The sequence below is a fragment of the Ursus americanus genome, chromosome 20 (assembly GCF_024610735.1).
Source record: "Ursus americanus isolate L20-20 chromosome 20, mUrsAme1.1.p, whole genome shotgun sequence".
NCBI lineage: Eukaryota > Metazoa > Chordata > Mammalia > Carnivora > Ursidae > Ursus > Ursus americanus.
This window is the reverse complement of record NC_142146.1, coordinates 43830945-43849188: the sequence shown is the minus strand read 5'-3', so window position 1 is coordinate 43849188 and position 18244 is coordinate 43830945. Positions and strand designations below refer to the sequence as shown.

Sequence of the window (18244 nt, the reverse complement as noted above, 5' to 3'; positions counted from 1 at the left end):
TAAAATGTGAAATTCTTTCAACATTATGCAGTTGTTCATAACAGTTGTTTGTGAAAGTCAGCGGTGGTGTCTGTCAGTGCATAATCATAGGCTTTTTTCTACATACCAGGTCCTTGTGGTTAGGTGGCAGTTTTGATGTATATCCGTAGGGAAACAATAGCATCTGGGAATAGGAGTGGAAAGTGATATAGGCCTTGATTGATTTCAGATGGCTTCGAATGAAGTCAGTGACAGCTTTGGTCTCTTTCTCGGACTCTGGTTCTGGGCCCCGATAGATATCTGCACATGGATTCTTGGTGTTCAGAAAAGCTGCAGTGGACATGGATGGATGAGATGACAGTCTGCTCCCCATCAGAAAAGCTCCTGCCTCTTCTGACATGGACTCACAAAATGTTTTAAACATTTTCATCTCCCGGGTTTACAGGGCTGCCTCAGTGTCTCTGGAGTCATAGTCTTTGTAGACCAGCTTTGTACACACAACTCAGAATGTGACAGACCCAGCCCACTGGAATATTCTTAACCTTGTTTATTTTGCCTCTGTTTCCCAGGGTTATAGGAATAAAATACCAGAAGCAGCTCAGAGCCTGGAGCCAGATAGACCCAAGTTCCAGTTCAACCCACTCCAACTTGTTGGGGACTGGTGTTAATTACCTTTTTTGAGTCTGAGTTTCTTCAACCCATTTAAGCAGGCAGCACTCGCTTACGGATAGCTGCTATTATCATAATTATTATGGTAGAATAAAATTAAAAGCTGAGGTGGTATTTTCAACCAAGTTAGGCAAAGAAAAAATTTATGAATTGGGGTAGTGGTAGTTTCTCCTTGAATATATGTAATGATGAATTCATATTTGTATAGCAACTACAGTGTCATCTGATGTAGCAGGCCTCTGCTTATCATGGCATTTCCATTAAACCTTTTCACTTTCTTTGCCGCAGCTGTTTGTTTTCACTAAACATCTAAAGAACTATCTGTATGCTAGTTTTAACCACTGGTATTTCTCAGCTTTTATCAGACCAGGAAGAGGAGGGACCTGAGACCTCTCTTCAGATTATCTGAATTTTTGTGCAACTGGATAGTGCCTGATTTTTAGCAAGCTAGATATATTAAGCAAGAGATGGTTTGATAAACAACCCCACCCCCCACTTCCTCCTATATAACAAAACGTTCATAATATTTCTAGGGTAGGGATAATTATCTTTTATTTTTTAGATTAGAAAATTAACACTCAGGGGATACATATTTTTACTGAAGTAAGTCAGTGGTTTAACTGAATTTGTTGTCGAACACTCTTTTATAGCTATTTTCCTTGAGATCAAGTGTACTACTCACAGTTCCACGAGGCATTAAAGTTCCTGTTGAGGTCAGTGCCAATGCATTTGGAGTTTTGGTTCTTGGAACGATTTTTTCTCCACATGCGGTTCTGCAGGATTGAATGATGGAGGTGTTTACACCAGATCAGTTTGCATTTTTCGGTTTGATCATTTCAGATCCTCTCTGCAGGTGTCTACAGCTTTATTTGAAATCTACCTAGTTAACCTGAGGCTCCTTTTTATAAAGAAAAATATAGTTTTCCTATAACTTTTAATATTTTCAGAAACATTGTTTTTTACATTAATATTCTAAGGCCTTGATAAAATAATTTAGTTAGCTTTAAAAACTGTTGATTAGTTCTCAGTACTAGAAAATGATCAATAATGTTCTGAAATTACCTATAATTTAAATTATAACTTCATTACATCCTTCACTATTTATATATTTCAGATATAAAACAGGCCAAATTGTGACTGTTAGAGCATAATTTTCAGAAAAGAACTGAATGTGATAGTATCTGTTTGAAAGTTCAGTATTAATCTTATTAAGCAACAATGGGTCAAAAAAGGATCCTGTTAAAGGACAGATACACAGACAACTGTGTCACTCATTTATTTATTAATTTTTGATAAATTTATTCCACATCAAATTCTATTACAGATAGATCGGAATACAGTGGCTTTTGCTTTGAGGTCAGTGTTCAGAATGTCTTTAATTGACTTTTAGTTTTAGGTAGAATGTGCTTTTGGTGTATCATATAACATACATTTCTTTTATAATTATTGCTCTGTTTCATTTTTTTTTCATTTCTAGTTTCAGTGGCAAAAATTTCCTATTATTTCAAGGACACCTATGCAACCAGGAAATCATGCTTGTCTTAGTCTGAAATTGAGATTCTTAAAAATATATTTTTCTGAATTAGAATTAACTGGTTACTGAAACCTTAAACTTAATGCATAACAATCAGTGTGCATTAAAGTCAGTAAATACTATATTGTCCAAATGCAAACAAGAGACTATGGTCTCTTACCCGTGTCCATGACCAAATATATCCATCAACATTGAATACAGGAAGAACATAAAAATTCATTCGGTCCAGGAGTTTGGTCATAATTTTATTTTTTCCGTAAGTTTTGGCTGCCTGTAGGAGTAGGAAAAAATTCAGCTATTGGTGTAAAGTTTATCACCATGTGGAAAGTTGTGGCTATAATAGTCATAGCTACCACTCCTTTGGTCATTTGCCTAAGGTCACATGATTTCAAACATATTTCTCCTAAATAGCATGTTACTTATTCAGACTAGTGAAATTAATTAAACTGACCATTCTTTAAAGGATCATTTAATTGTCAAGAGTGTAGCATTCCACATATAGCCTGCAAGGTATGTTTTATAGGAAGAATGGAGGCCAAGTGAAAAATTAGCAGTACACCTTGCTTTACGTGGATTCTTTCCTTCACATCCTTTAGGTAAATATAGATTGAGTTTGTAAGCATAGGAATATGTAAATATTGGAGAGGATTCATAAATTAATTATAAATAGGATTAAAGAAAAATGCTGTATTAATAAAAAGCTCAAACATTTAGATTGACCAATCAATTCCTTTTCTCCCATCAGATTGAAATTTCTGTAATTATCTATACTTTCTATGGCTACCTAGAACCTCTCTCATTCTTGCAAACTCTCTTCCAGGTACATCTGTTCCAGAGCCAAGGGATTTCTTTTAGCCTTGTCACATGTATTCCTTTATAGGTTGAATAAGGAGAGCTCTTGGCCCTGAACTGGAAGAGCTATAACAACTGCAGGGATAAATAAATTCTACTGGCAGATTCATTCCTAGTTAAAGTATTCCATGCTCAGAAAGCCATTGTCATACATATTATATCAGCATGTTGTATGCAAAAGCTGGCAGAAAAGAGGAAGTTAAAAGATAGTAGGAGTAGGAATAGAATAGAATGAGAAGAACAACTCATAAGCTGGATTGACCTTTAAAAACAGTGAGTTATTTTTCCTTCGGAAAGGAAATTAAGTATGAAAATTCCAAGTGTGTGATTGGCCAATTAAAGATCTAAACAGGAACTCAAAGTGTGCTTTGAGCTCACTGAAGAAAGGCCAAGATCGTAGGTTGTAATGTTAAGACAGTTGCAGATCGTCCATACCTTGCTATAGGGGAAGCCATATCATAACCCCCCCAAATTCTTTAAGTTTTATAAACTGTCAGCTGGAATTCAAGAAGTTTGAAGGAAGGTGTCAATTTTAGAAAAACCTCAACAATGAGTAAAATCCAGAGCATTTGTTTCCTGACAGCACCAAATGTGGGCCCTTCTAGTTAAGTGAAACTGCACTCATTTGGAAAGGGCTGTTGCCACTCAGTGAAGTGCTGGAGATTTGACAATTAAAGGAGAATTGTATGAGCGTTCTGATTCACTTACCTGATAGACAAACCACTGGCAGAATGCTGGGGAGATCCATTCTCGTGCATGAATGCCACAATCCATAAAAATAGCCTTTCTTCCTTCATCCCTTTTCCCAATCTATTTAAAAATAAACTTGAGGTATTATTTTGCATGGGGTCACACATTGATCCTTTGTTGTCCAATACCTCATTCCTATGCTCTCAAAGCAATTCTTTCCCCTGTCTTCTGTTGAATGATTGCATATGCACATATTATTTTCAGGTAGGACCATGGCACATATCCTTAAATGTCTATACATAATTCATAATCTGTTACATAGTCTACTTTTTTCAAAAATTTTTCCTAATGTCAGAGTTGCTTTTAGGGTTTTAAAAAAATCACAATATATTGTTTTTCTTATTTTATTGTTAACATCCTTTGGTCTGAGAAATAGATTATATGTTGTTTCTGTTTCTGCCATTTCTTTTTGTTTTTCTGGCTTCATAAATGGGATGTTTAGCTTTGGGTGGAAAAAATTTTGTAGTTGTGTTTGCAGTGGGTAGGAGAAACAGTGGCTGGATGTTTGAAGGGCTGTCATTTTGAAGAGAATTTAGATTTGTTTTGGGTAGTTGGGGAGACTGAATGGATGGGGGGAATTCAGGGTAAGGAAGGACTTCCTGGTTATTAAGGGTAGGTCTCAGGGAACACTGTCTTTGGATGTAGAAAAATCCAGCAGCAGCTGATTGGTAATTGTCAGGTCCATTATAGAAGGGAATTCCCCATCAACATAGGGTTGAAATGGGGCACCTGGGTGGCACAGTGGTTAAGCGTCTGCCTTCGGCTCAGGACGTGATCCCGGCGTTATGGGATCGAGCCCCACATCAGGCTCCTCCACTATGAACCTGCTTCTTCCTCTCCCACTCCTCCTGCTTGTGTTCCCTCTCACGCTGGCTGTCTCTATCTCTGTCGAATAAATAAATAAAATCTTAAAAAAAAAAAACCCCAAAAAAAACAACACAGGGTTGAAATGCCTCACGTACTGTGCTGGGATCCTATGATTCTGTGATACTTAAACTTCTCTTTTCTTCATGACATTTAGTCACCAGCTTCACTGAATTTTATTTTATTTTATTTTATTTTCATTAAAAAATTTTTTTTAAAAAAGATTATTTATTTATTTATTTATTTGACAGAGAGAGAGAGAGACAGCCAGGGAGGGAGGGAACACAAGCACGGGGAGTGGGAGAGAAAGAAGCAGGCTCCCAGTGCGGAGCATGGAGCCCGATGTGGGGCTCGATCCCAGGATCCTGGGATCACGCCCTGAGCCAAAGGCAGACGCTTAACGACTGAGCCATCCAGGCGCCCCTTCACTGAATTTTAATGGATGGAAAACTGTTTTATATACCAGGGACATCATAAACTCTTATAATAAAGATATGGGATAAGATATTTATCTGAGTTTGTCCATTGTGTCCCACAAATGGTTTATTCAGGAACTTTCTTGGTTCCACCCAAAACCATCTGTCACTTTTATTTTTGAATGGACATTTGGAGCTTATATATTCTTAAAAAATATATATAAAACTTTTTATTGTCTCAAAATTCACTAGTTGTGTCACAAAGTACCTTTTAAATTCATATTTTTCCAAAATAATAAGAATCAGTAGTTCTTGAATTATTTTTACCTTGAGAACATATAGTGGGTTATCTTCAACAGTGGTTCCAATTTTAATACGAGAGACCATTTCGGGATGCTTATGCACCATTTTTTCAGTCCAAGCAACAATCTTAAGAACAAAACCAATTTTGAGGAATTAGAATACAAAAAACTAAATGAGAACAAATGTTCAGGTTTATAGTGTTTTTTGAAGTACAGGCACTTTATACCGTACCTTGTCCCAGTTATTGTATTTTGCATAGCTGTGCCTGCCTGGAATATCTTCTTTAACATCAAACTGTTTCTCAATCTCTTCTTGTAGATCATGAATCAAGATTCTGTTTGACAGGGGAATGATAAAATATACATTTACTGGAGGGAAAAAACCCCACAGTTATCTTTCATTTACAGAAATTTTCTCTTCCTTTTTCTCTATCTTAGATCAAGTTTGCCCTGTTTCTTCATTATTCTCTAACCATCTCTTTTAGAAATGTCATGTGTCTGGCTTCAAATCTTCCCATTTATCTAGAGCTGTGCTGTTCAATGTGATAGTCTAACCACACATGGCTATAGAGCATTTAAAATAGGGGTTGTCCAAAAAAGAGGTTGCTGTTATGTCAAATATACACAACATTATGAAGACTTTGTATAAAAAATTATGTAAAACATCTCACTAATGAGTTTTATATTCATTACATTTTGAAATAATATTTTGAAGTAAAAATACTGGGTTAAATAAACTATATTGCTAAAATTAATTTGCCCATTGCTTTTTAACTTTTTAAATGTGGCTACTAGAATCTTTAAAATTGCACACGGGGCTTGCGTTAATACTACTGTTGGTCAGCATTGATCTATAGTCATTCTCTAACTTTCTTCAAACACATACATGTTCACATACACACAACACAGGCAATAGTGGATACTCTTACATACAAATTTACTGACCATCCTGTACCACTTCATACTTTGAGAGTTGGGAGAAACTTGAATAACAGTGATAGTAAGCACTTACTTAGAACTTACCATGTCCCAGTCATTGCTCTAAACCACCTTATGTACATTAACTCATTTAATCTTCACATGAAATTATTATCCTCATTTTATAGATGAGAAAACCGAGACACAAAGTTTTTAAATAACTTGTCCATAGTTACAGAGCTAAAAAATGGTTAGGCTGATTTGGAGAGAGTGAAATAAGAGGCAGGAAGAATTGTTAGGAGGCTAATTGGGGACCCAGAGCTCTTATACCTCTACCCTCTTCTATATTTTCATCTCTATTCTCATCTCTATTCCTGAGTTATCTCATCTCATCTCAATGAATTCCATGGCTCTAATGGTTGCCCACATTTGCATTTACAGTTGTGGACTCTCGCCTGAACCTCCCACACCCCTAGATTTTCTCCTGCTTCTCTGGTGGCTTGTTCATCCAGCTGCCTACCTGACATTTTCATTTGAACATCCATTTGTTTCATATGGGCCAGGTCCTGATTTACATACGTTATTTTATTTTTATCTTGTTAATATTATACCCATTTTAGAGATGGGGACATTGTTGCTTAGAAAGCTTAAATACCCATAATTTGTGTATGTTGGGGTTGGGAGTTTGAATGCAACCTTACTTGACTTTAAGATTTATGTTTCGGAAATGCCATTATCTCATATGTACTCAAATATTTTTGTATATTTTGTCTGTTTGGGGATTTTCTGTTGTGCTCCACTGATCTGTTTTCCTACTCTTGTGTAAGAACCAAGCCATATTTAATTATAGTTTTAATATTGAATTTTAATATTTAATGTAGTGTCGTCTTATTCTTGTTTCCAAATTTTTGAGTAATTTTACCTGTTCTTAATAAATATTTGGTCAGAATCATTTTAGAAATTATTAGAATTATTAGAAAAATAATTGTACTAAGTTAGGAATAAATTTGAGAAGAATCTAATTATTAATGGACCATAATAAAGCTGTCTTTTTGATTCTTCAGTAAAATTTTGTATATTTTGTTTATTCATATATTTTTATTAGTCTTGTGAGTGGCTTTTTTCTCACTAAACATTTGAACTGGTTATTCATATATTAAAAAAACTTATTGCTTTGGTTATACTTATTAGCTACCTTATTAGTTAAAAAATGATCTGTTCACTTCTAATGATTTTTTAGTTATGCCTTTAGGATTTTTGTTTTTGTTTTTTTATGGTTTTAGGGTAGTTATTTCTTCTGTAAAAGATTATACGTTCTACTTTGTTTCCAATAACTATTTTTTCCCCTTGCTTTATTGCATTGGTTAAACTCTGAACAATGGAAAATAATAGTGGTGAAAGAGGGCATTCTATTTTTTTCTGCTTTTAGCAAGAAAACCTGTCTTTCACCACTACATATAATGTTGATTGCCACTTGAGATTAATATGGTGGTATCTATTGATATGATCAAATTATTATTGTCCATTGGTGTCTAGTTGCATTGAATTTTATTATTAGGTTCCTTAATATGTTAAATATAATGTTACAACCATCAGAGATTAACAAACACTCTCACAAAAAGCTTCATTCATCTTATTTTAGATAAGATTATAAAAGGCTTATTTAATCTAGGAGGAATACATTGGACATAGGTAAAATGACTTGTAGAAAGCAAGCATACTATCAGTAGGTGATAGCTAACAGCAAAAAAAAAAAAAAAAAAAAAAGGAAAATAAACTACATCAACAGAGGAGGGATTTAGCAGACAAGGGTCAGTGGTCCTTTGGTGTAAGTCCAAATGACCCAGCATATTTTAAAAATGTGAATAACCCTTGAGGAGATCATTCTTTTATAGCACAGTGTGAAAATTCGTGTTGGTAATAGTAATTCCTCAATCAAATTAAACTACAGTATTCGCTATACTTTATTTTTCAGGATAGAGATTGATGGCTTATAATGGAAATGTTTCAGTGAGATATTTAAAATCAAGAATTGTTTGAAGTTGTACTTGAATAGTTTCCTTATTTGGATTATCATAGTTGCAATTGACTTTTTATAAAAAAAAGCATTAGTATTGTTGATGGAATGCATATGTATTTTCCTTCTGTTAGCAGTAAGTCCTATGTAGGAAGATGCTGCCTGTTTTTTAACATGCATTCTAATCATTTAGGATAGTATCATGCACTCTTTCACCTCCATGAACCCAATCATAAAAGGAAGTAGTGACCTGGTGGGAAGAGGCTCTGTGGTCATTCCTGAATTCCAACCCCATTTTGGCTTAATACTTTATGTGATCTTGGGTGGGTTAACCGCCTCTCTGAGCCTCAGTTTACTCACTTTTACAGTGGAATCAAACATGTCTGCCAGAATTGTGGTGAAGATGAAATGAATTGAAATGTGGGAAGTGATTGGCAAGCCATAGGTGCCCAGTGAAGCTCAGTATGACAGTGAAGTTGAGTCACAAAATTGACAACTACTTCATAGACTTAACATGTCTTTGACCCAGGCCTTGGTGGTATGTAGTTGTTTGACTCTGATATCTTCAATTTCTTACAATAATGAACTGTGACACCGTAGCACCCACTCTACTTGTCTCTTTTTTCTTGCTGATTGACTGGTCTGAGTTTGGAGACAGAAGATAAATGAGGTGTACTTCTAATTAGAGTTTATTTAGCACATGACACCAAGTACTACTCATGAATATTGATTCCCATTAACATTACTGACAAACACATTATTATGCACATTATATCTAATTCACTGTATGCTTAGCTTTTTGACTTACGATGAATCTGGGATTTCTCAGAAGAAAAATTATGACACCAGATTTGGAATCAGGTGTGGTATGTTGCACTAACACTCATGAGGCCTGAGAGGGTTAGAAATTATATTTTGGGTGGTCACTATAGACATAATGAATTCCTTTAATTAATTGTTTTAAGTTCTAAAGAGGGTATGAGGCTTTTTGCTTTACCTGCATTTATAAAAGTAGAGCAAAAGGGCAATTTTATGGTCCCAGAGGTTGATTTGTAACATAAGCCAGTATTAATTAGTCACAGGAAGCTCGTATCTAAGAATATTTTTAGACTTACACATATCAATTTAGCTCTTGTGATAACAGCAGCAAGAGAAAATCGTGTGAGCTAAAATACGACCTTTCCATAAAGCAGCTGCATGAGGACATCAGAATAGTGCCAGATTGTTGCTGATAAGGACTAGAAATTAAGCCTAAGGCTGGAAATTAAGAACTAGGGCCAGATGTTATTTTCATGAGCCCTTTCACTAACCAGCAGCCAGGCTTAAGCAGATGAAACCAAATTACTTTCTCCCAAATATTATTTTAGCACTCCAAGATTTGTCTAATTTGTTAAAGAAAATCCTAAATGTAGATGAAAGGATAAATAATCATTGCTGAGGATTTAGTGATATAAATGGCTAATGTTTATCGAACCTTTCTTATGTGCCAGGAATTCAGCTCAGCATGGTATTTACATTTTATCATTTAATCTTCACATCAGCATTATTAATTGGGTATTGTTATCACCCCAAAAGGTTAGGTAGAGGTTTCCAAAGTTGACATAACTGTTAAGATGCAGAAGTTGGGATTTGAACCTAGAGGTGTCTGACTTCAGTATTCCAGTTGTGAGCCATTATACAACAGTGCTTCCAGTGACAAGGAGTGAAATCCTTGGATATTGCCCTCAGACCTGTAGTCTTCTTAGTCTACTGAGTATTGTGCAGAGTTCGCCCAGTTGACCAGCTCTCCTGGAAGGCTGTGTCCCAAAGTCAGGACGTAGATAAGAAGTTCAGAGAAGAGGCAGGATGAATACTTTTTTGACAATTTCAGGGCTCCCTCCATCTGTTGCTTTTAAAGAGTAACAGAGAAATGGAGAATGGTAGGCCAGTGTATGTGACTGCCATAGGCTCTGGTATATATATGTGTGTGTGTGTGTGTGTGCGCACATGCACGTGTGTGTGTGATAGAGAAACATGTTCCAGGGATTCAGAGTCATTATTAATGGTGTCTTATAAACTGTAAGTCTGGATTGCATCCCCTCCTCTATGCCCACATTCCAGCAGGATAGGGGCTACTCAAAAAGCATGATTTCAGGTTTTCACAAGATCCCATTTGTCCCCAGTAACTCCCTAATTGGGTTACCATGTATACAACTAGGCATTTACTGACATGGATTTCCCAACATTTGAGGCACACTTCTTTGTTGAATAATAAACTTTAAGGCACTAATTTATTCACTAGGAGGGAAAGGGAGCATCTAATGATAGCCCTTAGTTATCCTCTGTTGTAGAGTGTGTATGTGTGCATGTGTGTGCGTGCACTCATGTAAACACATGTATAAGTGTTTCCCTCACTTGCATTAGTAGAAGTAAAGGAACCAGGTGATTTTATGGTTCCAGTCAATCTTCATGAAACCTCTACAAAACACCACTGTAGAGATGAAGAAAATGAGGTGAAGACAAGTTAAATAAATTTTCAATGTTTAAATACCTAATGTGTAGTTTAAATGGGACTGGACCCAGACAACCTCACCGAGAATCCACATTCTTATTTACCACACTGTTCTGCTTTCCACCATCACCAACATCTCTTTGCAGTTTGTAGCAGATAATCAGCATACCTGTTTTACTCTTGGGCAAGTAATATATAAAAATGTAGAGCAAAAGGAAAAATGAATGGAATAAGACATTAGAATCATTTATTTGATTGGAATACTTATCTGATAGGACAGTATATATACTCGGAATATGAATTTGTGTCTGACTGATCATTATTGGGTAATTAGACATTAATATGAAGTGTCGATGAGTCAGTTTGATATAGATTGGTCAGTTTGATGTAGATTTCTTTTGCATTTCCCATATAATCTTATGTGCATCTTACTAAGATTTCACTTAATTGTATCATTTGTTTTGCTTTGTATGTGTTATACCATATATGTTAGTAGTTGTTTTCTGAATTACCTTTCATTAACAATTCTTTATTTTCTGATTTTACCTTTTGATCAAAGAAAAGATAACCTAAAATTGATCTGAAATACAAATATCTAAAATTTAAAAAAATTAGTAAAGACACTAGGGTTTTTAACTACTGAATCTAAATATGGTGTCTGCTCCTATAGCCTCAGTCTAATAGGCGTACTTTTCTTTCTTCTTTTTTTTAAAAAAAGATTTTATTTATTTATTTGACAGAGTGAGAGAGAGAAAGAGAGAGCGCGTGTGCCCGCACTCACAAGCAAGGGGAGTGGCAGACAGAGGGAGAGGGAGAAGCAGGTTCCCTGTAGAGCAGGGGGAGCGTGATGCGGGACTCAATCCCAGGACCCCGGGATCATGACCTGAGTTGAACGCAGTCACTTAACCAAGTGAGCCACCCAGGCGCCCCGTGGGTGTGCTTTTCTTTAGACATTTATTCACCAGTCTGTTCAGGTTTGTTGGTATGTAGGTATTAATTTGTTTTGCAGACTTGGTTTTTTATGATTTTGTAAAAGTGTAAGTAAAAATGGAGCAAACATGCTACTTTAAAATAAAATCTGTCTTAGTAATTTAATTTTCTAAAAATTAAAAAAAAATTCACACATAGATACTTTAAACTAAATAGTGGTCTATATGCACTGTCTAATGAAGGGTGTCTAAGTAAATCATTGTGTCAAACCAGCCTCTTAATGTGGTTTTGTTCAGACTGGTGCCTGGGTCCACCAGATGTTTCTGTTCTTAGAACACAGAAGACTGTTACTGAGTGACACCAAGTAACACATATAATTAATATGCAAATAAAATTATCTATATAATTAGTACTTGGAGACAAGATTTAAATAGTCCTTGTCTGCACAGATCACTTTACATATTTATATTTCTGAGGAAGGTAACTATCTAATTATGTGGATTTCCCACAACTGTGGCTAATTTGGACCAATTTCTAGAAATCATGTTCTAATTAGATAAAACTAATTTTTATTGGTAGTTTAACACTTTGGTTCTTGAGGTAGATAGCAAGGAAGTATTTTGGCATAAAACAAAGTGAAAAACACACTATATTTGTGAGGATCTGGATTTAGACCTCTGTTTAAGTCAGAATTGTTTCAGCCTAAGAGAGACCTAGAGGTCCAAAGAGGAGAGAGAGGTGCCACCTGTCTGGATATCTTCTGTCACAGTGATCTATTCTGTTGTCCACACTCACATCAAGTAAGTAGCTTTTTGTCTACATTACCAGGATATAAAGGAAAACCTAATACTTTATTTTTCTGTTGCTGTTCGAATCAAATTAAACAAAATTGACCAGCTAAAATTTATTTTAGCTTGGGCTGGATACTTTGTAAGAATTAGTTGATCACAGGAATTTGGCTCCGGTCTATCCTAATGTAGTAAAATAAAGAGTGTAGTAATTGAGGCACACATTTAAGAAGACTGGCAGTGAAGTGAATCAAGAGACACAGGCAGCAGAGGATATATAGGGGGAGGAGGGATTTCTTTAGATGAAAGAAGACATCTGAATGTTAGTGTAAGTAGAGAGTCTCTAATGCACTACTAGTTTCTGAGATCTTGGAAGTCTATTTATAAAGTGTCTTTCTAATTTTAATGGTACAATTTATAAGAACATAGAAAAGCACATATTGATATATTAATTAGAAAGGGTTAAATGCTGATAGAAATTAATTCTGAATATGTGCTTCTCAATTATTAATTTCTAAATTTGTTTCACAACCCTCTTGAAATGACAGCAAAAACAAAGACAGTCATTAGCAACAATCACAAATAATAATCTGCTACTTTTTAAGCCATTAAGCCACAGGCAAGAATTTTTTTTACTTGTCTTATATTTGTCCTTCCTTAATTTCAACAGAGTTTATATTTATTAAGGATATTCTAGCAATAAGAACATAGTCAAGTCGTGATAAGCAGCAGTAAATCCTGCTCTGCAATATGACATGATATGTTTCAGCCAGAATAAGAAGGCTTTTTAAGTTACAGCTCTATGTTGGATAGCAGAGGCATGAAATAGCAAGTCAAAAAGAAAGAGCTAGTGCTTAGCAGTGTTTTGAATGGTGAGGGTCTCAGTAAAGGGAACTGCTGGGATGACAAGGGCTGGTAGAGTTAAAACAGGACCCCTCGGTACATCAAACACATTTTGTTTTCTATGTTATGTGTGGATTTGTGATATTCATCACTGGACTCCCTTGTTCACTGCCCCAGGGCCCAGACTGTGCATGGCCCATGGTTGGTGCTCAATGAGTTCTAATTTTCCCTTATTTCTCTATGGGACCACAATGACTCATTGTGCATCTTTGGCCATTTGAGAATTCCCTCCTGTTGGATTTAAGTCTTACTCTATTGCATTGCTTTTGCTTTCTCTGAGGAAGAATTTCTTTCACAAAGAATTATTTATTATGTATCTTATATTCCCACATCTCTGACTCAAAGATAAGCATAGTTATTTGGGTGTCCTTTTATGTAGCAGGAGAATTCAAATTCTCAAGAATTCGGTGCCGGTAGTCACCAGTAGTGCTTGAACTCTGTGTTGATTACCTGTCAGAGGTGATGAGTGTGGCTAACCCATCCATGCCTGCACAAGTGCACAGTGTCCTTACTAGAAGCTGAATTTTGGAGAGGACAGACATAGGTAATTGCCCTTCTTGAAGATCAGAACAAAAAAAGATGGAAGTTGAGTGGCCGAGTTTGATCTCATCACGCAGGCCTCAATAGTCTATTTGGAAGTAACTGTAAATTTTTTTCTCATAGAGCTTTCATTTTTTTGGCCCAATTTAAAAATAGTACTTCCCTTTTAATTTCAAGACACCCCAAACCTTGAGTGTCTAACACATTTGAATATTTCATAGGACTTACTCATAGTGCATCTTATTTTGATCCAAGGCAGACTGGATGGACTGGGATTCCTTTTCACTAACTCGGAAATCTATCGTCATATTAGCAGCTACGTGGTGGGTGGCATCTGGATACCAGAAGTCAAGCTGCAGAGATGAGTTCAATGTTAGTCACAGTGAGTTGTTCACCCAACACATATTTCTTAAGAAACACATGTGTCATATACTACAAAAGGAATTTGGGGTTCAATGTGGCTATGGTATGGACCCTTCTCTTAATAAGCTTATGAGAATGTGCAAATATACTGTTGAATATTAGGGAGTAGGAGAGAGCATTTGTACTGAGCATTTGTACTGATCACTTTTTCAGGACATAGATAGTATCTATAAATGCAAAAAAAAAAAAAAAGAGTAGTTTTGGTTAATCTGTTTGCTTCTACCATCTTGGGGTTGATTGGAGTTGTTTCACAATTCATGTAGCCATAGAATCTGTTTCTAATTGGGAATATAGATTAAAAATATGCCCCCCCCCGCCCTTGAGTCAGGCCTCAAAACCAGTTGCCCCTGTAAACTCTGAAATTCCTGGAAGGTTTGTGTCCAACAGAAGGCATAGTAATCTCCAGCCCTGTAATTTTTTTAGCAGTATGTCCTTGGGCAATACTAAAACTCCTCGAGTTTCAGTCCTTTTCCCTAAAAGGGTTAAGAAGACTTCATTTGGAGTGTTGTAAAGACTGTGAAATGAATATGAACTCTGGGACCTGCAAGCATTTAACAGCTGCTGATTCCCTGCTCTTTTTCTTCCTCTAGCTGAGAATTTCAGAAATTTGGTGAATGGGTTCAAAAGGATAGCATTGAGGTAAAAATAACTTTTAGAAGATTCCAATTCTTATTGTTCTTCAAAATCATGCTCCATCGTAAAATCAAATGAAGTACAATTCCCCAGCCTGGGAAATGTGAAGGAAATGTTCAATTCCTACCCACCATTCCAAGCTTGTAGACATGTCTAAGTCCCCTGGGTATTTTGTAGTTGAATCGCACTCTACCTCTCTGTCAGTCCATTATGTGCTAATATGAGGCTGCTGTGAACCAACTAATATTTATTGGTTTATTTTGATCAGAAAGCTACAGCATAAATTGGACACATGAGAGATGTAGTGTGATTTAAAGGCGTTTTGGTGCTCATAGAGCTTGAACAGTGAGAAAGAGGGTGGAGGAGCAGAAACTGTAGAGATTGGCAGTTTGGCAGATCATGAAGGACTTCAAATGTCACACTAATACCACCAACAGAAAATACTTCTGTAGTGCTTATTATGACCGGGTGTCCTTCTGAGCGTCACCCAATTATTAGCTTAGTCTTTTAACAACCTTAGAAAGTAGGTAGGATTATTATCTTCACTTTATAGAGGAGGAAACTGAGATCCAGAGAGGTTAGGTAACTTGCTTGAGTCCACAGAGCTAGTGTAGAGCTAGTATTTGGACTTTGAAGACCATGGTCTTTCCATACCAGGCTGCCTCTCACTAAAACCTTCAAATGTAGGAATATTATAATCAAGTTTTAGAGCAGTCAGGCTGTAGTGCAGACGTGGCTTTGTGAGAGGCAGGGCTAGAACCTGAACCCTGGATAAGGGGCTATTGAAATAGTCCTGGTAAAAGGTAAGGCAGACATAAATTTGACAGTGGCAAGGGAATGAAGAGGAAAGTATGGATTTGAAAAACATTTGGGAAATTAGAAGAGCAGAACTTGCCATTAGTTTGATGTAGTGATGAGGGACTAGAATAAATCTGATTCAGTCCTGGATTTAAGTCTGCTGTGTCATCTTGGTCATTTAATTTACTGTCTTTGAACTTCGAGTCTTTTGTTTTAACTGGGCTTAATTATGCCACTGATACTGAAAATCTATTGGAGAATTTGAAATGATACATATAAGGTGGCTGGCACAGTGTGCCTTGTGTATTGAAGCAGCTGAATAAATGATAAAATGATTATGTTAGCTCACTGGTTTTTAAAAGAGTGATCAGGGGCGCCTGGGTGGCTCAGCCGTTGGGCGTCTGCCTTCGGCTCAGGGCGTGATCCCGGCGTTCTGGGATCGAGCCCCACATCAGGCTCTTCCCCTGGGAGCCTGCTTCTTCCTCTCCCACTCCCCCTGCCTGTGTTCCCTCTTTAGCTGGCTGTCTCTCTCTCTGTTAAATGAATAAATAAAATCTTAAAAAAAAAAAAAAAGAGTGATCAAACTTTAAGAGTTTCCTTTTAAAATGGATTTACTCTTGGGCAGGGTCACATATTGATATTTTAAACCATTACTTTGATGTTACCAGTTAACCAGTACCTTGATGTTACCATTTTTTTAAGAGAAACTATGCCACAGGTGGAGATCAGGGTGGGAGGGAGGAGAATGGAGCAGGCAAGGCACTAGCAGGGAGGGGAAAGAGGCCCCCAGAAAGGTGTCAAGAATGCCCGCCTCCTTATTTCACAGTTTCACCTAGAAAAAGCTATTGTTTGCAAAGCTTTTGGGAGGGAGAACAGGAATGGTAATTTGGGGAAAAAATGAACAAAAACAAGGGAAGCACTATAGTGATGATTGACTAAATTATCTGAGTAGCTTCTGCTACTTCCCCCATCTTTGTCTTTGGAAGCTCCATGTGCATGAAAAATAACATAGAAAAGAGGCAACTTTTAGAGAACAGAAAGAAAAGATAAAATAACCCTCTAAATGCTTTACCTGGTTGGTTTTGGCCAAGTCTTTTATGATGTTTGCTTGTTTTTCATCCTGGGGCTTCACGCGGAGCACCTTCTCCCTTTAAGAATGTAAGAAGATGAAACATGTGAACTGTTAAGAAGCATTCCTTCATCTTCTTCCTGTATAGAGACTGCAACGCAGAGTGGTGAAATTTACCTGTCAAAGCGGACAGGAACAATTGCAAGGGTGGTAGCGATCAAACCCACAGGCAGGATGAACCTCATGGTTCTTCTTTGCCTGACCCAAGACGCTCTGCCAGTTTTATGCCTCAGCTCTTATCTGGAGGAGCAGCTGATTTCCTCTTAGGGTTCTGGTGGATGAAATGTTTTTCTCTCTGTGTTTTCTGGTTGGGGAGGGAGGGATAGAATGGCAACACTAACACTAAATGCCCATTTTGTGGCAGATGCAATGTCACGCTACCCTTTTGCAATCGGGAATACCCATTTTACAGATGGCAGGCAAATTCATTTTTTAGGAAATAACTTGCCCAAGGTAACAGAGCTAGTATGTTCACAGAATTGAGATTTGAGCCCAGTTCTTTGTTCTAAAATGCAGCTTTTCCATATGTTTGAATTGAATGATGGAAGAAATCACTTTAAATTTGCATTTGGAACCTGAGATGAATTTGGGTATCTGGCTGCAGAACCTTGGTGGGTGGTCCTTAATAACATAAAATATGTTTTTGAAGCTACATTGTAACTTGGTAAATTACAAAATATTTTGAATATACTAAAAATACTATAATCTCAAAAATATTGATGTGTTCACTATCTATATCTTGTACTTTTGCCTTATTTTCTCTGTACCTCTCTGTAAAGAAGTAAATGTTACAGAAAGAGCTAAAACAATCACATCCCTGCTCCTTTCTCCTTCTCCTCCCTCTGTTCTCAGAGATAACCCCTATTTTTAAAGCAACTTGAGGACTCTTAGAAGGCACAATTAATGGTTGCTTAAGTGTTTGTTCATTGGCTGCTCTCTTTAGGGTCTGGATGCAGGGTTCAATAAATGCTTTCAGAAAGTTGAATTAATGAAAGTCATTTATAGACCATTATAAATAGTCTCTTGAGGGGTCTTTAATTTTGAACATGGATTATTTGGGAGAAGGCAACACCTCTACTCAGAATTATAGGTAATCTAATGGAGTGAGTAAATTTAGCTAATCAGATAACTTATTAAAATTTCCTTTTAAAAACTACTTCTTCACATTGACAAATGCAGGTAGATTGTCCTATAGGAATCTTCTCAGAGTCATTGTTATATATTTTTATTATCAGAATAATAGCACTGGGGGAGATGCCCATGTTATATGTACAGCAGCAATAGCTTCATTCCTCTGTTAGGTGTGTG

The 18244-nt window shown here is 36.6% G+C and overlaps 1 protein-coding gene across 1 annotated transcript in view; it reads right to left on the bottom strand.

Annotated features, from left to right (window-relative positions):
• CPA3 (carboxypeptidase A3) overlaps nucleotides 1–17188 on the bottom strand; it is a 29053-nt gene extending 11865 nt beyond the window's left edge. Inside the window, exons 1-9 of the mRNA XM_045813606.1 lie at nucleotides 17054–17188; nucleotides 16880–16955; nucleotides 14182–14306; nucleotides 5599–5701; nucleotides 5392–5493; nucleotides 3743–3844; nucleotides 2343–2453; nucleotides 1331–1421; nucleotides 107–309 (exon numbers count right to left, since the gene is read on the bottom strand). Of these exons, the coding sequence (XP_045669562.1) occupies nucleotides 107–309; nucleotides 1331–1421; nucleotides 2343–2453; nucleotides 3743–3844; nucleotides 5392–5493; nucleotides 5599–5701; nucleotides 14182–14306; nucleotides 16880–16955; nucleotides 17054–17121 (981 nt within the window). The 5' untranslated portion in view covers nucleotides 17122–17188. The remainder of the gene's footprint in view (nucleotides 1–106; nucleotides 310–1330; nucleotides 1422–2342; nucleotides 2454–3742; nucleotides 3845–5391; nucleotides 5494–5598; nucleotides 5702–14181; nucleotides 14307–16879; nucleotides 16956–17053) is intronic.
• Between the last annotated feature and the right edge of the window lie 1056 nt (nucleotides 17189–18244).